Genomic DNA, 26,025 nt, shown 5'->3' on the forward strand with positions numbered 1-26,025 from the left:
TTCGTGGGTGAATACCCACTTCGTCGGATGCATCATGCTCCAAAACGTCTTTTAGTCTATAAGGGGCCACAGGACTCTGCTGCTTTTTTGGGAAAGTTGATAGTCTTTTTTTCAAAGATCTCATCTGAGTCTTTTAAGATTTTCAGGTATGTTCACCAAAGTGGATTAGATCTGTCATCCACCCTGTTTTCTGATGGTTCTGCAGTACAGAACTTGACTTGTGCAGCAACAGACCAAATTGCAGGAGAACATTTTGAATTTTCAAAAATCTTTGGCTCTCTCAAGTTGATCAAAAATATTTTGAAAATTTTCAAGCAGCTTAATTTTTTTTAACAGACCTATTTAAAAACTTTGAAGTAAGTGTGTGTGTGTGTGCAGATTTACACACACACACACACCCAGATTGAGGACAGTATGTAATGGAATGTTAAATTGCATTGTGCTGGTCAGCCACTAGGTGGTGCTATGTGTAAAATTGTTATTTAAGCTAACCTTAGCCATACCTAGCAGAGCATTAAAGGATCTTACAGTGAACACATCTGGTGTAAATCACTCTGAGAAGTAAGCTTTGTAGTCAGTCTATCACTCTTCAGTGACCCAGAGAACTTCAGCTGTGACAGACTTTCACAAGGGGTAGATTGGAAGCAGTATTTTGCAAGATTTCGCATTGCAAACAAGGTAACCGGCATCGTCTTTCATTTATGCTCTGGGCAAGAAGCAGAGCATTTCTTTAAATCCTTTGATTTTACTGAATACATTCAGAAAAGAGACTCTGAAATGGTTCTGGCTATGTTTGGTGCATACATTGTACCTCTGAGAAATGTAGTTTATGAAAGACGATGTTTTCAACAGAGAATTCAAGAACCAGAGGAAAACGTTGAATGGCTGAAAACAGAGATTTTTGGAACTTGAAAACATGAAAATATCAGAGATAGGCTGCTTATTGGATTAACACAGGCCTGCACAACTCATAAAGTGACGAGGGCCATATTACTCCAAAGAAAACAGCTGAGGGCCAACCCCCCCCCGCTAAACACCCCCCCAGCGCTGCCCAGCCCCCCCGAAACAAGCCCCCTCTCCAGTGCCACCCGCCCTATGGAAACAAACCCTCCTTCCCTAGCCCCACCCCACCGAAACAGCGGTATTGAACCTTGGTAATATGTTATAGTGAGCCCCTAAGGTAGTATAATTAAGGTAAAAGAAAAATGTCTTTTTGCTAGAAGTAGAATGAGATCTTCTCCCCACTTTGTAATCAATTGCCCTGTTGAATGAATGAGGTGTGACTGAGGAAGGCGTGGAAGACAGGCACCTCCAGACAGCTGCAGCCCTTAGAGAGGGGATGGGAGCCAGACCAGATCAGTAGAACAGGTCAGCCACCGACTCGTAGCTCGTCTCCTCAGCCCCCCACCCCGTCCTCCCTCCCCCGCCACCAGCTCACCTGCCCCCCTGCCAATGCCCGCTCGCTCGCCTCTGCAGACCCCCACCCCCCCAGCTCACCTGCCCCCCTGCTCACCTTCTCAGCCTTGCCCTCCGGCTCGCATACTCACCCCCCGCAACTGCCTGTCCGCTCGTCTCCTCAGCCTCCCACTCCCTGGCCAATGATGAGCTGCCAGAATCTTAACAACCAGTTCCCTCATACCCCACAAGGGGGTCGTGGCCCACCCCCACCCCCTGGGACCCCTGCCCTATCCACCCCTATTCCCTGTCCCCTTACTGCCTCCTGCCACCCCATCCACCCTCCCCTTCCTTCCTGATGGCCCCCTTGGGACCCTTGCCCCCATTCAACCCCCCTGTTCCCTGCCCTCTGACTGCCCCGACCCCTATCCATCTCCCCACCCCAACCCCCCCCCTGAACTCCCCTGCCCCCATCCAACCCCCGCTCTCTGCCCCCTTACCGCGCTGCCTGGAGGTGGCTGGTGGCGCTGCAGCTGCGCCGCTTGGCTGGAGCTGGGCCACGCCGGTGCCGTGCAGCGCAGCATCTGGAACACCAGGTGAGGTCGAGCTCACAGCCTCCCTGCTTCCTGCAAATCAAATGTTTGTGCGGGAAGCCTGGGAGGGCTGAGACACAAGCAGCGACTTCACGTTCAGGCCCGCGGAGGCGGAGCAGAGGTGAGCTGGGGCGGGGAGCAGTTCCCCTGCGTGCCCTGCCCCTAGGGTTACCTACTGCGGTGTGGGCGCCCTCCCACCCCACCTCACCCCAACTCACCTTGGCTCTGTCTCTGCCTTGCTGGGCCTGAGCGCGAAGCTGCCACACCGCTTCTCTGCCCTCCCAGGCTTCCTGTGCAAACAGCTGATTTGCGGGAAGCGGGGGGAGGGAGGGGGCGAAGCAGAGTGAAGCGTTCAAGGGGAGGAGGCGGAGCGGCGGTGAGCTGCCAACTCACCGGCCCCCCAGCTCGCTTCCTCAGGCCCCCTCCCCTGCCACCGGCTCACCTGCCCCACTGCCCGCCCGTTTGCCTCCTCAGGCCCCCTCCCTCACCTGCCGCTTGCCTGCTCATCCCCCCTCACCCCCCGTGGGCCTCACAGTGAGCCCACATGAGCTGCATGCTGTGTAGGCCTGAGCTAACAGATACATTTTTTTCACAGCAGCTGCTGTTGAAGGCATACTTAACTCTATCCACAGCTATACAGAAAGCAAAGAGTCTGAACTATTCAAACAGCAGAAAAAAAGGCAGGAGTAACTTGAAAAACCTGAAACTAGCTTAGAAGCTCTAAATAGCAGGATGGCTAAAAGTCATTATAAAACTCTGGGGTCTATTGCTTGTGACTACACAAAACGTGCTTGGAGAGTGAAATTGAATATTTATGACAAGACTGTCGATTTCTTGAAGTCATCTCAGAAGGGGCTTACAGTTGCCTTAAATGCCTCCAAGAGCTAGAGTCACCTGCAGCAGTTCTGACTAGCCCTGGAGGTATTTTGAACTGGGCCAGTTCACCTCAAAAACAACTTACAAAGACAAAAGCTTTGCATTCAGAATACATGTGATCAAAGACCAACAACCTTCTCAGCCGCAGCATGGCAGCCATGATGGGCTTAGTAAGAAAGGAAGAATTCAACAGAGTTGATGTTATTGGACATTTGAAAGCAGATCCTGTAAAAGTTAGCTTAGCAGATAATGCTGAACCATACAAATTGGATGGACAATGATGTTGGACAACTCCAGCTTCGTAAAGAAAAATAATTCAGGGCCCAGATCATATGTGATTAAGATTGACAGTGGAGAGTTCAAGAGAAACCATTGACAACTTCGGTTTGCTCCTCAGGAGGAGTAATCAACAGAGCAGACTCTATAGATGGTGGATGCAGAATAAGAAGACTCAAGGTTTCCAAACTGACCATAGGCAGTTGTTGCAATTAATGGACAGTCAGATGACTAAGCCATTATGCATTCAGGCCATGTATTTAGAAAACTAGTATGATTCAGAGACATTTAACAGACAAATACTTACTGAAGTTCAAAGATAGTGTGATACTGTATATTTGTAAATGGTAGGAATGTAGAACTTTAAAGAGTGAGAGATAATGGAATGCTAAATTGTATTATAGTGGTCAAGCACATAAAAATGCCTTACTTAAACTAACCTTAGCATACTTGGCAGAGCATTAAAGAATCTTGTAGTGAATACATCTGATAAGTGTCTCTGAGACGTAATCTCTGTAGTCTATCTGTATCTGATACAGGTGCCTGATCTGCTTGTAGCAGCCATGCAACCTATTCTGTACAAGAAGTATGTGACCCAGTATCCCTTTTCTGTGTATAATTTGTACCTTTTCTGTACCTATAATGGAGTAACTTCAGATGCAGGTAACCTAGTTTTCCGCCAGCAGTACAACATAAGGAGCAGATTTTGCAGGTGTAAATTGTTTTTTTAAATGTGGGGCTTTTGTGGTCATTGTCTGGATGTGATTAGTGACAGAGTGTGACTTTCACCATTAACCAAAGACAAACTTAAAAAAAAAAAAAAAGTTTGAGAAATAAATTAGCCAGTAATTTTGTTAAAAATAATTACTAATCTTATGTAAACTGTTAAAGTAAAATCAGATCAGTAGAATTGTTATACTAAAGAAATAAAATCTAATCTGCTTGATTTTCAGAGCTTTTTGTTGAAATCTATAATTGATTTTTCAGTGTAAAAACATGTTCCGAAACACCAAAAAAATTTGGAAATTCCAAATTTCTGTACACCTTTGTCATGATTAACATATAACTTTGAAAGGGTGAGAACTCTGCAGTCTGTATGCAAATTTGGGAGGATTCCTAATCCCCAAACTCTGAGACATGCAAGAGGTGGGAATCCTGAGGGGGCAATTTTGTGGTCTTCAGCATCTTGAGCAGCCAGCTCTGACAACTCTTGGATGTCATTTGTTGGTTTCAGAGAGAGTTGTGTACAGCTCTGATTGGCTGCAGGATAGTTGTGTAATGTAAAATTGTTTGCAACAGGAATAAAAGCTTTGAGGCAGTTTCTGTGACTATGACCATTAAAGCATCATTGAGGTTTTTTGTGTAGTGCAGCTTACTAGAGAAAATATAGTAAAGATATGAGTCCATTTTGTCTGTTTGCCTTTTTTTTAACACTCTGTGATTTCAGTAATTATTAGAGAACCCCAGGTGCTCATTTTTTTGTAAGTAAAATCTACATACTGAACGTGAAATATAACATTTTAAGTTTGGCTTTTGGTTACCCATAGGTTCATTATTTCAACACTCAACTTAAAAATCTATTTAGTGTTCTGAATTATGAACGAACCGAAAACACCAGTCTCCTAGGCTCCTCAGTGTTTGGGAAAGATGATATATATAAAATATGGAGGAAGTTTGTTTCTGAAGTTCTTGAATCAAATGATAAAATACCTCGTTTCTACTATGTGAAGGTATGTTTCCATTATTTTTTTCCCTCTATTGTTGAAACTGATCTTGTTGAAATAATGAAGGCTTTTATTATTTTTTTTAATATTATTTAGGACCACTTTTTTCTTTGAGCTGTCTCTTTAAAGGTAAACTTTTCTACTAGCCAGGAGCTGAGTGTACAATTGTTTTTCAGCAACATCTGATATTTAAATGCAGCACAGGGAGCTGCTTTCACTGGATTTTTCTGTTTCCATAATGCTGATTCTGTCCCAGTGAGTGGAGTGTTTCATTTCTTTTCTAGAATATTTGAATTAGGTAGTAGTCAAACTATTATGGATCATGTATGTGTTTGTTTAATAGCTTCTAGCACTTTTCGTATAAGCGTATATGAACAGGTGTGGCTGTGTTGGTTTGGATTTTATTTTCTTTAAAATGTAAGTTCAGGGCTTAGGAAGACTTGCCAGATGGATTTTGAGTCAGAACAGTATCTCTGTAAGCAAAATTACTCCTGAGGGGATTCTGTGCCAAAAAAATCAACATTTTGCAAAATTCTTTGTCAAAAAATGCAGTGTAATCACACCAGTTTCAATTGTTTTGGTAATTTATTTAAACTACAATATAGAAAAATGTCACAATAACTATTTCATCATTTCCTAAACACATGAAAGTTAAGTTTCAAATACTTGGTAACTAATACCCTGCATTCCAGTTATAATCCTGGATTTTCATTTAAATTACATTACAGAACACTAAACAGGGGAAAAAAAGTAGAATGTCATTTTAAATTGCTCAGACTTTCACACGTGAAAGTCATACAGTTTTGCTAATCATTGTCCTGGACCTGGCTGGGTACTTTGGGAAGTGCTTGATTCTGATTGTCCTGACATTTTATTGACTGCTTCGTAAATGTTCTATCTGCCTTCAGAGTCTTTTAATGAGCAAATAAAATAAATCCTGAGTTGAAATCTAACCCCATTGTGCCACTTCGGCACAGGAAAAAAGTGAAAAAGAACATAAATCTTCCTAGTTGAGGATTCCATAAGAAGAACATAAGAATATAAGTAACTATTCCCTTACTGTCATTTATAATAAGGCTCTTTTACATTACTCTGGCAATGTAGGGGCCTTAAAACTTTCACAGGTTTTATGCTCCTGGGGGAATTGACAGAGAATGGGAATAATTAACAATAGGAACATTAACAATGTTACTACTTAGGCTGCTATATTTCTGCCTCAGAGAATGAGAACAATTAACCATCAACAGCAACTTTAAGAATGTTATTACACAGTCAGGCTGCTACAGTTATGCCTCAGAGAATGCGATGATTTAACTAACAGGCAGGCTGCTACATTTCTGCCTCCAGCCTGCCTCGTACATAATAAAAAGCCCTACCCTTCCACACCAGCGAGCTGCAGTAGCAAATGAGACGGACAGGAGTGTCTCTTGTTGTCATGCACATACCCCCAGCCCTGCCCCCCAAATGGTGATCAACCATGCAAGCACGCATCCCCAGCCTCCCTCCCTGTTGCTGAGGCTGCTCCAGGCACGCTGGAACAGATGTGCTGCATGGGCTGCTGGGGAATTGGTGCCTGATGTACAGGGATGCCACCTGTTGTACGGGGGTCCCACTTCATCCATACGTGCCACCATTCTGGGCTTCCTCACCCTGTCCTTGCTGTGCCAGGCCTTCAAGCCTTCTCTAGTACACACACACAGGTTAGGCCACACCCAGGTATGACACAGACTGAAATCAGTTCTGTGTAGAAAGATTCAGCTCAAGGATTTATCCAGCAGTCACGTGCACGACTCCTTTGGGGTGTAAACCTAAAATAATATTATCTTGCGCTATAAAGAAAGATCTGCACAATGCAAGCTCATAAAAATTGCCCCCTCCCTCAAGGTGGAGAGAGAGATGCACAACTTTTTGCATCCTCTCTGTCACCCTCGATATGAATTTCACAAACCAGGTTTTGAAATGAACAAGAAATAAGTTTATTAACTACAAAAAGTAAATTTTAAGTGATTATAAGGGATAACAAACAGAACAAAGCAAATTACTGAGCAAATAAAACAAAACATGCAAACTAAGTTTAATACACTCAAGAAACAAAATGTAATTTCTCACCCTAAATGTTGTTTTAGGCAGGTTGCAGAGTTTCTGTAGCTTAGAGTTAGTTATTTCTCTTTACAGACTGGACACCTGTCTCAGCCTGGACTCAACCCTGCCTTTTCCTCCAGGTGTTTTTAGCAGTCTTCCTTCCTGGGCAGGCAATAGACGAGAGTCAAGATTAACCCCCTCCCCAGCCTTAAAAAGGATTTACCTAAAGCAGGAATCCTTTGTTTGATCCCCATCACCGTACAGTGGAAAAGTACCAGCAAATTAAGATATTGTCCAGGGTCACCTGACCCTGCAGTGCCAATGCAGCATCCAAGGAAACTTCTCAGGAAGGAGTGAGACAAGCATTTTCAAAGTTCTGTTGTCCTCCTTAATGGCTCATCCAGGCTCTTTGCTCTATGGTGGGCATTTCTCAGGTGAAAACACAGTTGTAATTGTTACATAGTTAATATCCCTAACTCCATATACAGAAATGATACATGCATACAAAGTGGATAAACACATTCAGCAAATCATAACCTTTTCAGTGATATCTCACATGACCCATCTTGCATAAACATATCTTAGTTATGCCATATTCATGTCATAATAATATTTCTATGAGGAATATGGAGTGTAACGTCACAGTGTGTGTCCCCTGGCAGATTTTTGTGTGTGTTTTTCTGCTCGGGGGGCCCAGAAAAATATAGGCCATATGAATTCTGTGCAGAGTACATGCTGATGTGAAAGATGACCTGGATGTGTGAAGGTTTCAGATGGGCGAAGTTCAGGAGCACCATTCTGGTGGGAAGCCCAGCCCACTTAGCCTCAGCTTCTGTACCTAACCCTACTTCAAAGGCTGCTTTATTTTTATTTTTTTTGGTCTGCTTCTAACTAGTAAATCTTTGCGATAAATTTGGAGCCTTCCCCTTCTGCCTACCCTCCTTTTCCTTCTGGAGGTGCAACACCCAAGCTCACTCCATAGTCTCTTGGCTGCTACAAATGTAACCCAATGTGTGTTTTTGTCTCCCGCTATCACTCCCCTTATAATAACAGCTTAAATTCAGTTAAAGCTGATGGTTTGGGCGTCCCCACTTGTCTGAATAAGGGAATGGATTATTCAACAGAGAGAACACAGAGTAGCCTTTCATTTTTGTCACTGAATTGGACTAACTGGCCCAACAGGCCTCCTCCAGTCTAATACATTCTGTGAAATTTTGTCCTTTTACCTTAGCTTTGTTCTTATGTGTACGAGAGTACTTACAGTAGCATAATATGGGATTGATTTTTTTTTTTTTAAAATTTCAGGCTGATGTCACTGGGGCTTATGATGCTATTCCTCATGATAAACTTGTGGAAGTGGTCTCTCAAATCTTAGATCCCGAGAAAAGAACAGTCTACTGCATACGGCGCTATGCAGTGATCAAGATTACCATGAGTGGACAAATCAGAAAATACTATAGAAGACACGTATGACTAGTTAAATTCTTATTCTTGCTATTACCATTTTTCTGTATTGGGACATATCCGTTTAATCCTTTTTTAATTAACAAGCCTTAGCTTAATTATCTATAAAAGCAGCAAAGAATCCTGTGGCACCTTATAGACTAATAGATGTTTTGGAGCATGAGCTTTCATGGGTGAATACCCACTTCATCAGATGCATGTAGTGGAAATTTCCAGGGGCAGGTATATATAAGCAGGCAAGCTAGAGATAACAAGGTTCATTCAATCAGGGAGGATGAGGCCCTGTTCTAGCAGTTGAGGTGTGAAAACCAAGGGAGGAGAAACTGGTTTTGTAATTGGCAAGCCATTCACAGTCTCTGTTTAATCCTGAGCTGATGGAGTCAAATTTGCAGATGAACTGAAGCTCAGCAGTTTCTCTTTGTAGTCTGGTCCTGAAGTTTTTTTGCTGCAGGATGGCCACCTTAAGGTCTGCTATAGTGTGGCCAGGGAGGTTGAAGTGTTCTCCTACAGCACTCCCAGCTATCTCCGTGACACCACTGATTTCCTGAGGAAACTACAGTGCATGGGTGACCTTCCAGAAAACACCATCCTAGCCACCATGGATGTAGAGGCTCTCTACACAAACATCCCCCACACAGATGGAATACAAGCTGTCAGGAACAGTATCCCTGATGATGCCACAGCACAACTGGCTGCTGAGCTCTGTGCCTTTATCCTCACACATAGCTATTTCAAAATTGATGACAATATATATCTCCAGATTAGTGGCACCGCTATGGGCACCTGCATGACCCCACAATATGCCAATATTTTTATGGCCGACCTGGAACAACGCTTCCTCAGCTCCTGTCCACTCACGCCCCTTCTCTACCTACGCTACATTGATGACATCTTCATGATCTGGACCCATGGGAAGCAGACTCTGGAAAAATTCCACCACGATTTCAACAGCTTCCACCCCACTATCAACCTCAGCCTGGACCAATCAACACGGGAGGTCTGCTTCCTAGAAACCACGGTGCAAATAAGTGATGGTCACATTAACACCACCCTATACCGAAAACCTACCGACCGCTATGCCTACCTTCATGCCTCCAGCTTCCATCCCGGGCACATCACACGATCCATTGTCTACAGCCAAGCACTGAAGTACAACCACATCTGCTCTAACCCCTCAGACAGAGACCAACACCTACAAAATCTCCACCAAGCATTCTCAAAACTACAATACCCACACGAAGAAATAAGGAAACAGATCAACAGAGCCAGACGTGTACCCAGAAGCCTCCTACTGCAAGACACACCCAAGAAAGAAACCAACAGGACTCCACTGGCCATCACATACAGTCCCCAGCTAAAACCCCTCCAACGCATCATCAGGGATCTACAACCCATCCTGGACAATGATCCCACACTTTCACAGGCCTCGGGTGGCAGGCCAGTCCTCGCCCACAGACAACCTGCCAACCTGAAACATATTCTCACCAGTAACTGCACACCGCACCATAGTAACTCTAGCTCAGGAACCAATCCATGTAACAAACCTCGATGCCAACTCTACCCACATGTCTACACCAGCGACACCATCACAGGACCTAACCAGATCAGCCACACCATCACCACTTCATTCACCTGCACGTCCACCAATGTAATATACACCGTCATATGCCAGCAATGCCCCTTTGCTATGTACATCGGCCAAACTGGACAGTCTCTACGGAAAAGGATAAATGGACACAAATAAGATATTAAGTATGGCAATATACAAAAACCAGTAGGAGAACACTTCAATCTCCCTAGCCACACTATAGCAGACCTTAAGGTGGCCATCCTACAGCAAAAAAACTTCAGGACCAGACTTCAAAGAGAAACTGCTGAGCTTCAGTTCATCTGCAAATTTGACTCCATCAGCTCAGGATTAAACAGAGACTGTGAATGGCTTGCCAATTACAAAACCAGTTTCTCCTCCCTTGGTTTTCACACCTCAACTGCTAGAACAGGGCCTCATCCTCCCTGATTGAACTAACCTTATTATCTCTAGCTTGCCTGCTTATATACACCTGCCCCAGGAAATTTCCACTACATGCATCTGACGAAATGGGTATTCACCCACGAAAGCTCATGCTCCAAAACGTCTGTTAGTCTATAAGGTGCCACAGGATTCTTTGCTGCTTTTACAGATTCAGTCTAACACGGCTACCCCTCTGATACTTAATTGTCTAGTCACCATATACATGGACATTCTTAAAAAAACAAAAAATAAAACATACAACCACACTTTATAGGGGAAACTTGCTAGAGGAGACAAGGCCCATTCCCCTAAGCTTCCCAACAGCTGTTCTTCTGTCCCCTTTCCCTGACCACCTGTGGAAGGCTAATAATAGTAAAGGAAAGTCTGAGTTACCTCTTCACTAGGTAACTGTTGTTGCCCCTGCAGCCTCTCACAGCATGATGCAAGATTGTGGTAACAAAGGACTTATGCTGTGTTTTAAACAACTCTCTGCTTTGTGATATGAAAACTGAGAGTTTCCATTGTTTTAATGACTGGTTAAGTTAATGGGTTGGAATGTAGCACAACAGAATTAGGCCCACTGAATATAAGAATGGCCATGCTGGGTCATACCAATGGTCCACCTAGCTGAATATTCTTTCTTCCAAGAGTGGCTGATGCTGTATGCTGCAGAGGGAATGAACAGAACAGAGCAATTACCAAGTGATCCATCACTTGTCATCTAGTCTCAGCTTCTGGCTGTGAGAGTGTTAGGGACACCCAGAGCATTGCTAATAGCCACTGATGGAGCTGTCTTCCATGAATGTACTTAATTCTTTTTTGAACCCAGTAATACTTTTGGCCTTCACAACATCCCCTGGTAACAAGTTCCATGGGTTGACTGTGCATTGTGTGAAGAAGTACTTCCTTTTCTTTGCTTTAAACCTGTTGCCTACTAATTTTGGTGACCATTTTTTTGTGTTTTTGTTATTTATGTATATTTGTGTTATTTGAAGGGATAAATAATACTTCCTTAATCTTTTTTTCCATCCCATTCATGCTTGTACAGACCCCAGTCATATCCCTCCCCTTAGTCATCTCTTTTCCAAGCTGAACAGTCCCAGTCTTATTGATCTCTCCTCATGTGGAAGCTGTTCCATACCCCTGATCATTTTTGTTGCTGTTCTTTATATCTTTTCCAATTCTAATACATCTTTTTTTTTTGAGATGATGTATTCAAGGTGTGAACATACTATGGATTTATATAGTGGTACTATGATATTTTCTGTCTTATTATCTGCCCATTTTCTAATGGTTCCTTGCATTTTTAGCTTTTTATTTATTTATTTATTTATTTTACTTCTCCTGCACATTAAGCAGATGTTTTCAGAGAACTATCCAAGAAGACTTAAAGATCTCTTTCTTGACTGCTAACAACTAATTTAGACCCCATCATTTTGTATATATAGTTGGGATTATGTTTTCCAATGTACATCACTTTGTATTTATCAGTCTTGAATTTTATCTGCCATTTTATTGCTCAGTGACTCATATTTGTCAGATCCTTTTGCAGTCAGCTTTGGACTAACTAGAGTAATTTTGTATCATCTGCAGACTTGGTCACCTCACTGTTTACCCCTTTTTGCCAAATTGTTTATGAATAGGGTAAAGAGCACTGGTCCCAGTATGGACCCTTGTGGGGACCCCGCTATTTACTATTTCCACTGTGAAAACTGACCATTTATTTCTACCCTTTTGCTTCTAATCTTTTAACCAGTTACTGATCCGCAAGAGAACCTTCCCTCTTATCCCATGACTGCTTACTTTGCTTAAGAGCCTTTGGTGAGGGAACTTGTTAAAAGTTTTCTGAAATTTCAGATACAATATATCAACTGGATCACCCTTGTCCACAGGTTTGTTGACCCCCTCAAAGAATTCTAATAGATTGGTGAGGCATTTCCCTTTACAAAAACCATGTTGACTTTTCCCCAACAAATCATGTTCATCTATGTATCTGATAATTCTATTATTTACTATAGTTTCAACCAATTTGCCAGGTACTGATGTCAGGCTTACCAGCCTATAATTGCCAGGATTGCCTCTGGAGCCATTTTTAAAAATTGGCATAACATTAGCTTTTCTCTGGTTACATAACAGAATTAGTAGTTCTGCAATTTCATATTTGAGTTCCTTCATAACTCTTGCATGAATACCATCTGGTCCTGGTGACTTTTTACTGTTTAATTTATCAGTTTGTTCCAAAATCTTCTCTGTTAACACCTTAGTCTTTAATATTCCTCAAATTTGTCAGCTGAAAAAAAATGGATGAGAGTTGAGAATCTCCCTCACATCTTTCACAGTGAAGACCAATGCAAAGAATTTCTTTAGCTTCTCTGCAATGGCCTTGTCTTCCTTGAGTCCTACTTTAGAACCTCAGTTGTCTCATGGCCCCACTGACTGGCAGGTTTCCTGCTTCTCTTGTACTTAAAAAAAAAAAATTGCTGTTCGTTTTTGTGTCTTTTGCTAGTTGCTCTTTGCAGGTTTTTAAGCCTGCCTAATTTTATACTTGACTTGCCAGAATTTATGCACCTTTCTGTTTTCTTCAATTGGATTTGATTTCCAATTTTCAAAGGATGCCTCTTTTGTTTCTAATCTCCTCTGTTTAGCTATGATGGCTTTTTTTTTTTTTTTTTTTTTTGGTCCTTCACTATTTTTTTTCAATTTGAGGTATATATTTAGTTTGAGCCTCTGTAATGGTGTTTTTAAAATATCCATGCAGCTTTCAAGCATTTCACTCTTGTGCCTGTTCCATTTAATTTCCATTTAACTAGCTTCCTTATCTTTTTGTAGTTTCCCCTTCTTGAAGTTAAATGCTACTGTGATGGTTTTCTTTGGTATTTTCCCCACCGTGCAAGGACTATTGATTATTGTTGCTAACTAAAACATCTTTTGCTGAATTTTATCATTTCTTTATTCTCGACATACAGGTTTCTACTTTCAAGGATTTTATGTCCCATATGAGATTATTTGTATCCCATCTGCAAGAGAGTACATCGCTACAAAATGCCATAGTAGTTGAACAGGTAAGTGTTATGAGACATTTCTCTTCAAATGAGGAAGAAAATCAAATAAGTTAATTCTTAATTCATATATTAGAGCGGGAGCTGATAGTGTCCCCTTTATTGAGTTTGCCTATCACTTTCTGTTACAAGAGATTCTTATGACCTTTTCTTTGATCATTGCTTGCAGCAGGCCTTTGATATTTGGGAAGGGGCCTACTGAGTGCCTGTTCTCTCTCCCTGGAAATTCTGTTCAACGTTTGTTTTTGTTTCTCAGGGTAGTTTTGGCAGTATGCAAATAAATAAATAAATAGTTTAAAAAACCTAAATATACAAGCATTTTAAGTCAAGTTGATGCTACTGCTAGAGCAACAGCAGTAATGCACACTGTCCTGCTGATGGAGGTGAGGAGCTGTCAGTGGCTGGGGCCGGATCTGTCAGCAGCTGGGGCGGGTCTGGAGCTGGAGCTGTTAGGTGCAAGGGCTGGAACTGTCTCTATCCCCCAGTGTCTGGGGCCAGGTCTGGAGCTGGAGTTGTCAGCCGCAAGGGTTGGAACTGTCCCCATCCCCCCAGTGGCTACGGCTGAGCTGTCCACACCAGTGACTAGTGCTGTCCCTCTCCTGCAGCCAGGGCCAGATCTGTGAGCAGCTGAGGCTGGAGCTGTCCTCCCACCCCCAGCGACTGGAGCTGGAGTTGAAGCTGTTTCCCTCCAACTCCAGCAGAGGCAGGAGCTGTCAATCCACTGTGTGGTGGGGCTCAGGCTGTCGGTCTCCCCTCCGCAGTCAGCCCTTTCCCTCGGTTCTTTTTAGTGAAAGTCTCGGACAGGTCACAGCTTTCCATGAATTTTTGTTCGTTGCTTGTGACCCATCCATGACTTTTACTAAAAATAACTGTGACAAAATATTAACCCTACTTATGATGCATGATTTGCGGGGGAGGGGTGGGGAGGGCTCAGCATGTACTTATACATAGTAAAATTTGTTTGTAGCTTTTTCCTCTAAAGCAAAACCAAACATAGGACATTAAAATAACATTTTAGATTGCAGAATGAAGCACTCCATAATTTGGAAATTCCAGGTTTACAGTTGCCTACAGTTAACCTTAATTCTTTGTTTTGACATCCAGCCCCACCCTCCAGGGCACATGCACTATGATACAATCTTTAATTATGTGATTATATACTGTTTTTTTGCATAGGATCCCTGCCTCATTCAGTACATAGGATGGACATGTGGTGGGGCCAACTTAAGGTTTCTTGTGTAACCTTCAGTTGGAATTTCTTAATTTTTGAATACTTCAACTTTGCCGCCTAAACAATGTTCTTCTAACATAGTTTTGTTGTTGTCTGTAATGTATACAATATTGTTTTAGTCAGCCATTTTAGTAAAATTTCCAGTGCAATATGGTGAAGTAGCAGTGACGCCACAGTAGAGGTCGTGCCAGGTTCTTCATTTTAGTGGAGCTGATAGAGTTACCTAAAACCTGTGTGTGTTTTGGAGTGAGAGAATTAATAATTGTCGTTTGTGAACTTATCTGATTTTTCTTTTCCTTCAAAATATTGTAGAAAATTCAATTTGAGCTTGTTATAGTTTTATTCCAAAAAACATTACATAGCAACGTTGTCTTTGGACCCCTTGTAAATTATAATAAAACCATATGAGATATGAAACTTATGTATGTAATTCTTTAGTGTATATATAGTTTAGAGAAAAGTTTGTTAGATGTTGTAACATGTTTTATGATCCCTTTTTATGGTTTTAAAAATTAACATTTTGGACACTGATAAGACATGTTAATAGTGTCGCAACCAAAAGAGTTCTAATAACACAAGTTATAATAAAATCTCTTTCTGCTGGAGTCATCAATCCAAAGGCAGAACGCTTAAGTTGACAGTGTATTAGAGGTACATGTTCCCATAATAATTGAAGGCTTCAGAAGATGTAACTGTAATACAGTAACTCCTCACAATGTTGTAATTATGTTCCTGAAAAAAGCAACTTTAAGAGAAACGATGTTAAGCGAATCCAATTTCCCCATAAGAATTAATGTAAATGGGTGGGTTAGGTTCCAGGGGCATTTTTTTCACCAGACAAAAGACTATATACACACACACACACACACATACACGTGTATACGCATACACAGTGTATTAGTTTTAAACGAACAATTTAATACTGGTAAACAGCTATGATGATTTTGAAGCTTGGTTGAGGTGGTGAAGTCAGAGGGTGGGATATTTTCCGGGAAATGCCTTACTGCTAAATGATGAACTAGCAATTGGCTGAGCCCTCAAGGGTTAACTCATTGTTAATGTAGCCTCACACTCTACAAGGCAGCAGGAATGGAGGGAGGGGAGACGGCATGGCAGACAGAGACATACACCTTGTATGTGGGAGAGAGAAAGAGATGTGCATTGCTCCTTTAAGTACGTTAACGCCACTCTAAGTACACTGCCTTTTAAAGTAGATCAACAAGCTCAGATGGCAGCTGCTGCCAGGAAGCTCCCTCCCTCCTGAACCCTGTCATGTGTCCCCCTGCTTTATGGAAGATGAAGTGAGCAGGGGGGAGGGGGACACCCTGACATTAGCCCCCCTCTCCTCCCCACTCCACACGGCAAGAAGGAGGCTCCAGGGAACAGCTTCAAGGCAGAGGGCAGGAGCAACACATGGCAGTGGGGGGAGGGACAGCTGAATTGCCAGCAATTGATAACCTGCTGGGAGGCTGCCACATAGGGATCTTAAGGGAATGGGGAGCTGATGGGGGGCTGCCGGTCCACCCTGGTTCCAAGCCCCCACCAGTTAGCTGCAATGGGCTGCTCTTCCTGCAAGCAGTGGACAAAGCAGGCGGTTGCCAAGTGATGTTATAAGTGAGCATTACACAACTTTAAACAAGCATGTTCTCTAATTGATCAGCAATTTAACAATGAAACATTAACTGGGAGGACTTTAAGTGAGGAGTTACTGTATATTTTAACCCTATCTGGTTCTTTGTCTCTCTGGAGTGACTACACAACACACAGAGATTTCTAAGTCTGCTGCTGCCTTGTACTTCCATATATTTTAAGGCTAGAAGGGACTATTAGGTCATCTCTTGTTAAGTGTAGAGGGCTGGAATGTGTAGATGTGTAGAAAGAATAGTAAATATGGCAGGTGACCAGCTTGGCTTAACAGTGAAATCCTTGCTGATCTTAAACGCAAAAAAGAAGCTTACAAGAAGTTGAAGATTGGACAAATGACCAGGGAAGAATATAAAAATATTGCTCAGGGATGCAGGAGGGAAATCAGGAAGGCCAAATCACAGTTGGAGTTGCAGCTAGCAAGAGATGTTAAGAGTAACAAGAAGGGTTTCTTCAGGTATGTTAGCAACAAGAAAAAAGTCAAGGAAACTGTGGGCCCCTTCCTGAATGAGGGAGGCAACCTAGTGACAGAGGATGTGGAAAAAGCTCATGTACTCAATTATTTTTTTTGTGTCTGTCTTCACAAACAAGGTCAGCTCCCAGACTGCTGCACTGGGCAGCACAGTATGGGGAGAAGGTGACTAGCCCTCTGTGGAGAAAAGTGGTTTGGGACTATTTAGAAAAGCTGGACAAGCACAAGTCCATGGGGCTGAATGCACTGCATCCGAGGGTGCTAAAGGAGTTGGCCGGTGTGATTGCAAAGCCATTAGCCATTATCTTTGAAAACTCATGACGATCCAGGAAAGTCCTGGATGACTGGAAAAAGGCTAATGTAGTGCCCATCTTTAAAAAAGGGAAAAATGAAGATCTGAGGAAGTACAGGCCAGTCAGCCTCACCTCAGTCCCTGGAAAAATCATGGAGCAGGTCCTCAAAGAATCGATTCTGAAGCACTTAGAGGAGAGGAAAGTGATCAGGAACAGTCAGCATGGATTCACCAAGGGCAAGTCATGCCTGACTAACCTAATTGCCTTCTATGAAGAGATAACTGGGTCTGTGGATGAGGCGAAAGCAGTGGATGTGTTATTCCTTGACTTTAACAAAGCTGTTGATATAGTCTCCCACAGTATTCTTGCCGGCAAGTTAAAGAAGTATGGGCTGGGCGAATGGACTATAAGGTGGATAGAAAGCTGGCTAGATCATCGGGCTCAACGGGTAGTGATCAATGGCTTCATGTCTAGTTGGCAGCCAGTTTCAAGCGGAGTGCCCCAAGGGTCGGTCCTGGGGCTGATTTTGTTCAATATCTTCATTAATGATCTGGAGGATGGCGTTGACTGCACTCTTAGCAAGTTTGCAGATGACACTAAACTTGGAGGAGAGGTAGATATGCTGGAGGATAGGGATATGATACAGAGGAACCTAGACAAATTAGAGGACTGGGCCAAAAGAAACCTGATGAGGTTCAACAAGGAGAAGTGCAGAGTCCTGCACTTAGGACGGAAGAATCCCATTCACTGTTACAGACTAGGGACCAAATGGCTAGGCAGCAGTTCTGCAGAAAAAGACCCAGGGGTTACAGTGGACAGGAGGCTGGATATGAGTCAACAGTGTGCCCTTGTTGCCAAGAAGGCTAACAGCATTTTGGGCTGTATAAGTAGGGGCATTGCCAGCAGATTGAGGGATGTGATCATTCCCTCTATTCAACATTGGTGTGGCCTCATCTTGAGTACTGTGTCCAGTTTTGGGCCCCACACTACAAGAAGGATGTGGAAAAATTGGAAAGAGTCTGCCAGAGGGCAACAAAAATGATTAGGGGGCTGGAGCACATGACTTACGAGGAGAGGCTGAGGGTGTTATAACCTTAGTCCCAGATTTGGACCTTAGCGTCCAAAATATGGGGGTTAGCATGAAAACCTCCAAGCTTAGTTACCAGCTTGGACCTGGTACTTGCTGCCCCCACCCAAAAAATTAGAGTGTTTTGGGGCACTCTGGTCCCACTGAAAAACCTTCCCTGGGGACCCCAAGACCCAAATCCCTTGAGTCTCACAACAAAGGGAAATAATCCTTTTTCCCTTCCCCCCTCCAGGTGCTCCTGGAGAGATACACAGACACAAGCTCTGTGAATCCAAACAGAGGGACTCCCCCTCTCCGTTCCCGGTCCTGGAAACAAAAAGGACTTTCCTATTCCCCCAGAGGGAATGCAAAATCAGGCTAGCCAATTCAACACACACCGATCTCCCCTGATTTCTTCCTCCCACCAATTCCCTGGTGAGTACAGACTCAATTTCCCTGAAGTAAAGAAAAACTCCAACAGGTCTTAAAAGAAAGCTTTATATAAAAAAGAAAGAAAAAATACAAATGGTCTCTCTGTATTAAGATGACGAATACAGGGTCAATTGCTTAAAAGAATATTGAATAAACAGCCTTATTCAAAAAGAATACAAATCAAAGCACTCCAGCACTTATATTCATGCAAATACCAAAGAAAAGAAACCATATAACTTACTATCTGATCTCTTTGTCCTTACACTTAGAAACAGAAGATTAGAAAACAGAACTACTTCTCCAAAGCTCAGAGAAAGCAGGCAGCCAGAAAACAAAGACCTAGACACAAACTTCCCTCCACCCAGAGTTGAAAAAATCTGGTTTTCTGATTGGTCCTCTGGTCAGGTGCTTCAGGTGGAAGAGACATTAACCCTTAGCTATCTGTTTATGACAGAGGAAACTGGGATTGTTTAGTCTGCAGAAGAGAAGAGTGAGGGGGGATTTGATAGCTGCTTTCAACTACCTGAAAGGAAGTTCCAAAGAGGATGGATCTAGACTGTTCTCAGTGGTTGCAGATGACAGAATAAGGAGTAATGATCTCAAGTTACAGTGGGGGAGGTTTAGGTTGGATATTAGGAAAAACTTTTTCACTAGGAGGGTGGTGAAGCACTGGAATGGATTTCTAGGGATGTGGTGGAATCTCCTTCCTTAGAGGTTTTTAAGGTCAGGCTTGACAAAGCCCTGGCTGGGATGATTTAGTTGGAGATTGGTCCTGCTTTGAGCAGGGGGTTGAACTAGATGACCTCCTGAGGGCCTTTCCAAGCCTGATATTCTATGATCCTATGATCATCTGACCTCCTGCACGATGCAGGCCACAGAATCTCATCCACCCACTCCTGTATCAAACCTGTATCTGAGCCACTGAAGTCCTCAAATCATGGTTTAAAGACTTCAAGATGCAGAGAATCTTCCATCAAGTGAGCCGTGCCCCACACTGCAGAGAAAGGCGAAAACCCCCCAGGGCTTCTGCCAATCTGCCCTGGAGGAAAATTCCTTCCTGACCACAAATATGGCGATCAGCTAAACCCTGAGCATGTGGGCAAGACTCACCAGCCAGACACCCAGGAAAGATTTCTCTGTAATAACTCAGATCCCACCTCATCTAACATCTCATCACAAGCCATTGGGCATATTTACCACTAGTCATCAAAGATGAATTAATTGCCAAACTTTGGCTATCTCATCATACCATCCCCTCCATAAACTTATCAAGCTTAGTCCTGAAGCCAGATATGTCTTTTGCCCCCACTACTCCCCTTGGAAGGCTGTTCCAGAACTTCTCTCCTCTGAGTTTTGTATGGTCCTTGTTCTTTAGCTGAAGGAGTAGGGACTTGTGCATTTAGATCTTGTGTTTCTGTGTTTCTTTGTTCAGTCCCCGTAGAAGCAGCTACTAGGGGTATCATAACAAGTCAGGGCCCAGGTGAGGATTTGAACTGATGTGGGGGGAAGTGTTAACATTTACTGTCATACATTTTTGGCTATGCCTACAAGGTATGGTTAGATGTTGATAGATGTTTGGCTAGGTGTGTGTATTCCCTCTGTGTGCCGCTCCAGCCTTGCACAGACAGCTGGCAGGGCAAACCTTGAGCAAACTGCCCAATGACCACAAACTCTGTTAAGGGACAAAGGCACCCAGCCAGGTTTATTGTCGATGAAGCACGATACTAGTATCCCACAGACTCTGCTGGACCACTAATACATGTATGCCTGTAACAATGGACCAGCTCAGCGAACAGCGGGACTTTCTATTCCTCCCTAGGCTAGACAAAGATACTTTCTCTGAGATACATCTTTATACCCTGATACAAACAAGTTAGTACTGCCCCTCTGACGTAGTTAGTTACTGCCCTCTAATGTGGCTAGTTATCACTGATCACCTTGTACATGTTGGTTTGATCAAAACATCTCTATTATATGCTGTCATCCTGACCTTATCTTTTAGGAGGGGTAAGTATGTTTCTGTTACCCTTGGGGAATGTTTCTATACCATCCTTGATATCAGAATGTTCTGGTACCACATGATATTGGGATGTGGTTGTGCGAGCACTCTGTGACTTCTTAGGAATGTGTATTTCTGCAATATGAGTCCTTTTCTTGCAATTCTGTGAGCAGCTCCTGCCTCATACCAGGCCTCTGATACAAGAGATTATGTCTCAGGCTCTCTTCCTACTACACAAGACAGAGTCAAGGTTGTTTGGGTGCTTTTCTTATCTTAACACACTGAAAAGAAACTTAAATTTAACATTAGCTCTGACTTTACTGGGTTTATAATGCGAGGTTCAGCAATAATTTCATCATCCTTGTAATGACTTTTACTCTAAAACTACTGATACATACTCTCAGCTTTAATCCATTTTAACATAGTCTTTTGTCTGGGAATTTCCTGTATTATTACTATTATCATGGAAACTTTTATACATGAACACAAAAGAAAAAATAGAAAATTCTACCATGTGACATTTCTAATGATTTGAAAATACATCATATTAGCCTTAAATCAATTTCTTTCTTAAAAAATAGCTATTTAAAAGCAGATTCACTGGTATGCCAAAGTAGTCAGCGTGCACCAGTTATGCTTGGTTTACAGCTACTTTGAATCACCAGAGTAGGTAAAGCATCTGAAGCATATTGGTGAATCTGACCTTTAACTTGCATTGACTTATTGAGACTGTTGCTATTTGAAGAGGGGAGCAGGGGAGCCTGATTGCTGAGTCCTGATGTCTGTGAAATGCAGTGAAACTGAGGGTGCAGTGCCATTGGGACACTGATACCCAAACTACCTTGCTGCTATGGATTCTTCATATAAAATACAGTTTCGCTAGGTAATCTACTAATGAGAACTCTTGACATATGTCTAATCTCCCTCATATTACTGAGTCGATGTGAAAAAAATAGTTGCATGCCAATTAGCAAATTGTGATATCACAATTAAACCTGAGTGAAGAATGGATTTTAATTTTTTTTATTCACTGGCAATTCTAAAAAAGTATTTAAAATTTCAGTTCAAGTGCAATTTTTCATTTAGATTTTGAGCATTTTTTGTTTTGAAATCTCCTTCAGTTTGTTTATTTTTTAAAAAAAATCCAAAAGTCATTTTGAACTAAAAGTCAATGTGTTTCATTTAGAAAATGTCAAAACAAAACAGGCTTTTTCAGCATTTGTGTTTTTTACATAAACAATTCAGCAAAACATTCATGAAATGTTTGTGTCACAAAATCTGCATTTTGTTGGTGAAAAAGAGTTTCAGCCAAAAAATTTCTCTCAGCTCTAATCACAGTGGCCTCACTTAGGGGTTATTTGAGCTGTTGATCTGAATCTGTCTGCATCTTATATAATCATAACATTGAGATATAACAGCTGATAATAACTTAGCCATCAAGTCTTAATTAAGCTTCAGATATAGTCTATGTGGAAATTTTGAAGTGTCTCTTATTTAAAAAATTTGGAACAAAGACTAAAATTTAGCATCTGTGTCAAAGGGGACCCAATTTTACATTAATTTTAATTTATAAATAAAGGATTTGCCTGTAATTTCTCGGATATTCCATTCATATTCAGAATAAATGCTGTAAGTTTCATAGATTCCAAGCCAGAAGGGACCATTGTGATCATCTAATGTGACCTCCTGTGTAACACAGGCCATAGAGTGTCCCCAAAATAATTCCTAGAACAGCTTTTAGAAAGAACATCCAATCTTAATTTAAAAATGACAACCCTCGGTATGTTTAATGACTGTAACTGTTAAACGCTTATGTCTTATTTCCAGTTTGTTTTGTCTAGCTTTAAATTTCAGCCAATGGATTGTGTTACACCTATCTCTCCTAGAATGAAGAACCTATTAAATATTTGTTCCCCATCTTATAGATTGTAATCAATTCACCCCTTAACCTTTTTAAGCTAAATAGATTGAGCTCTTTGAGTCTATCACAATAAGGCATGTTGTCTAATCCTTTTATTATTCTAGAGACTATTATCTGAATTCGCTCCAATTTTTCAACATCTTTCCTGAATTGTGGATGCCAGAACCGGACACAATATTCCAGAAGCAATCACACCAATTCCAAATACAGAGGTAAAATAACCTCTCTACTTCTATTTGAGATTCCCCTGTTTATGTGCATCCAAGGATCACATTAGCCCTTTTGGCTACAGAGTAATACTGGGAACTCATGGTCAGCTAATTATCCACCATGACCCCTCAATCTTTTTCAGAGTCTCTGTTTCCCTGGGTAGAGTTCCCCATCATGTAAGTATGGCCTACATTCTTCATTCCTAGATGTATACATTTACAGGTGTATTAAAATACATACTGTTTGCGTCCAGTTTACCAACCAATTAAGATTGCTCTGTATTACTGGTCCTCTTCATTATTTACCAATCCTCCAATTTTTGTCATCTGCAAACTTTATCATTGATGATTTAATTTTTTCTTTTAGGTCATTAATACAAATGTTTAAATAGCATAGGGTCAAAAACAGATCTGTGCATGACCCCATTAGGAGCACACCCACTCGATGGTTCTCCATTTACAGTTAAATTTTGAGACTTATCATTTAGCCAGCTTTTAATCTATTCAATGCAATACTAATTTTATATAATTCCAGTATTTTTAATCAAAATGTCATGCAGTACCAAGTCAAATACCTTACAGAAGACTGAGTATATTACATCAACACAATTACCTTTGTCAATCAAACTTGTTATCTCATTAAAAAAATAAAAAATACCAAATTAGTTTGACAGGGTCTGTTTTCCTACACCCCTGTTCATTGGCATTATGTTACCTTCCTTTAATTCTCTATTAATCAAATCTCATATCAGCTGCTCCAAGTTTAATACTGCATACTATTTTTTATGCAAAGCAAAGAGGTTTAATCCTTGCCTTATATGCAAAATAGAACTCAGCTTTGGCTACAAGGTTGCAACCAGTGCTTCCAAAATGTAGCCTTATAAGACTACCAGATTTTCTGTTCTTTTTTGCAATACTTCTTTATGTAGAATCTTATCTTGGAGGTTTATCTGGATACCACTTCCAGAGGCAACTCTCATTGAAGCTGCTTTTAGTGAGATGAAGTTAATAGAATTCCTTTAAAGAGTAAAAGGACCTAGACGAATTAGAGGATCAGGCCAAAAGAAATCTGATGACGTTCAACAAGGACAAGTTCAGAATCCCATGCACTGCTACAGACTAGGGACTGAGTGGCTAGGCAGCAGTTCTGCAGAAAAGGATTTAGGGGTTACAGTAGACAAGAAACTGGATATGAGTCGACAGTGTGCCCCTATTCTCAAGAAGGCTAATGGCATTTTGGGCTGTATAAGCAGGGGCCTTGCCAGCAGATCAAGGGACATGATTATTCCCCTCTGTTTGACATTGGTGAGGCCTCATCTGGAGTACTGTGTCCAGTTTTGGGCCCCACACTACAAGAAGGATGTGGAAAAATTGGAAAGAGTCCAGCGGAAGGCAACAAAAATGATTAGGGGGCTGGAACGCATGACTTCAGAGGAGAGGCTGAGGGAACTGGGATTGTTTAGTCTGCAGAAGAGAAGAATGAGGGGGAATTTGATAGCTGCTTTCAACTACCTGAAAGGGGTTCCAAAGAGGATGGATCTAGACTGTTCTTAGTGGTAGCAGATGACAGAACAAGGAGTAATGGTCTCAAGTTGCAATGGGGGAGGTTTAGGTTGGATATTAAAAAAAAAAATTTTCACTAGGAGGGTGGTGAAGCACTGGAGTGGGTTACCTAGGGAGGTGGTAGAATCTCCTTCCTTAGAGGTTTTTAAGGTCAGGCTTGACAAAGCCCTGGCTGGGATGATTTAGTTGGGGATTGGTCCTGCTTTGAGCCGGGGGTTGGACTAGATGACTTCCTGAGGTCTCTTCCAACCCTGATATTCTGTGATACTAAAGAAATTATCAGCTCTCAATAAGGCAATATGCTCACACATTCTGGGAATTATTGGGAAGCTTAAGGCTACAGCACCACAACTTGGAATTTTCAGTCTTGGTAAACTCTTCAGTTCTTTTCCTAATTTTGTTCCAGTGGGGACCCAGAACCTCATTCAGGCTTTTTCCACTAGATAATGATATCTTGCCAATCCAGGAATCTGTTCACCAAGGATTAAACCCTTTTTCTCTTTCAGTGACAGTTACCTAACCAACAAATGGGCTCTAAAAAAGAAGAGGGATGGCTCATGGAGTTTCAGAATGCCCCTTTTATAAACTCCTTTAAAATCTGTAATCTGTTCCTGCAGAAACTTCTGTTTAGAGAGTATATATTATAGTCACCACCACAGACAGATTCTCTTATTTCCAGATTTCTTGTGCTTGCCAAGGGGGAGGGATAGCTCAGTGGTTTGAGCATTGGCCTGCTAAACCCAGGGTTGTGAGTTCAATCCTTGAGGGGGCCATTTGGGGATTGGTCCTGCTTTGAGCAGGGGGTTGGACTAGATGATCTCCTGAGGTCCCTTCCAACCCTAATAATCTATGATTATATCAGAGGTTTCCACCTATTTCTGGATCTCTACTTTAAATTTGTCAGTAAGGCACACTCTTTAGTTTTGCTTGAAGTGTCAGCTGTCCTGCTCCAGGAGTGTAGTACTCTGACTTTGGGCTTGTCTGCGTGACCCTGCATTTCTTACTCTGCTGGGTTGTGAATTGCAGTACATACTAAAGTAGTGCGCTGTAACTGCCCCATGTGGAGGCTGTGGCGTGAACTAAAAAGTGCTTAGTTCACGATAATGTAGTCCTTTTAGGACTATGTTAACGCAAACCAGGCACCTTGTAGTTGGCAGCAGCAGCAGCATTTTTATGGGGCCGTTTGTGCATGCTGCGTTTCACACCCCCGTAGTCCAGACTCTGATGTAGTGTAGACATAGCCTTTCTCTGCTTCATTTATCAACAAGCTTATGCAGGCATACATCCTATGCTTCTGTCCAGCACTATTCCAAGTAATGACCCTAGGTCTTTATTCTGCACTAAGAGCAAGACTGAGGCAGGCATGCAAGTATACAATGTAACTGGATGACCTTTTAGCAAGTTTCATCATTCAATGTCTTAATGCTTCATATACAGCAGACTGTCAGGTTTTTGAACAACAAGGTTTCAACATCAACCACCAGAAGGTCCTTCCTAGTACATTTCAAAGAGCTCCTTCATCTTCAAATATCTTCATTTCCACCCCAAAGTTGAAAATTTTAGGCCAGAGTAAGTTAAATTTCATATTTAAATAAATTGGGGATTGCTGCTCTGATTGTAGTGGCCTGGTGGGGACTCTGAGGAGGGATAGCACTCATGGTGAGCAGTGTCACATAATTCCAAGGTCTTTGCAACATGCAGTAAATGTAATGTGC

At 42.0% G+C, this 26,025-nt stretch overlaps 1 protein-coding gene across 1 annotated transcript in view; it reads left to right on the top strand.

The window, feature by feature from the left end:
- TERT (telomerase reverse transcriptase) overlaps positions 1–26,025 on the top strand; it is a 122,119-nt gene that overhangs the window by 16,130 nt on the left and 79,964 nt on the right. Inside the window, exons 5-7 of the mRNA XM_030551650.1 lie at positions 4,688–4,870; positions 8,252–8,413; positions 13,388–13,483. Of these exons, the coding sequence (XP_030407510.1) occupies positions 4,688–4,870; positions 8,252–8,413; positions 13,388–13,483 (441 nt within the window). The remainder of the gene's footprint in view (positions 1–4,687; positions 4,871–8,251; positions 8,414–13,387; positions 13,484–26,025) is intronic.

Source organism: Gopherus evgoodei, chromosome 2 (assembly GCF_007399415.2).
Source record: "Gopherus evgoodei ecotype Sinaloan lineage chromosome 2, rGopEvg1_v1.p, whole genome shotgun sequence".
In the NCBI taxonomy this organism is placed as follows: domain Eukaryota; kingdom Metazoa; phylum Chordata; order Testudines; family Testudinidae; genus Gopherus; species Gopherus evgoodei.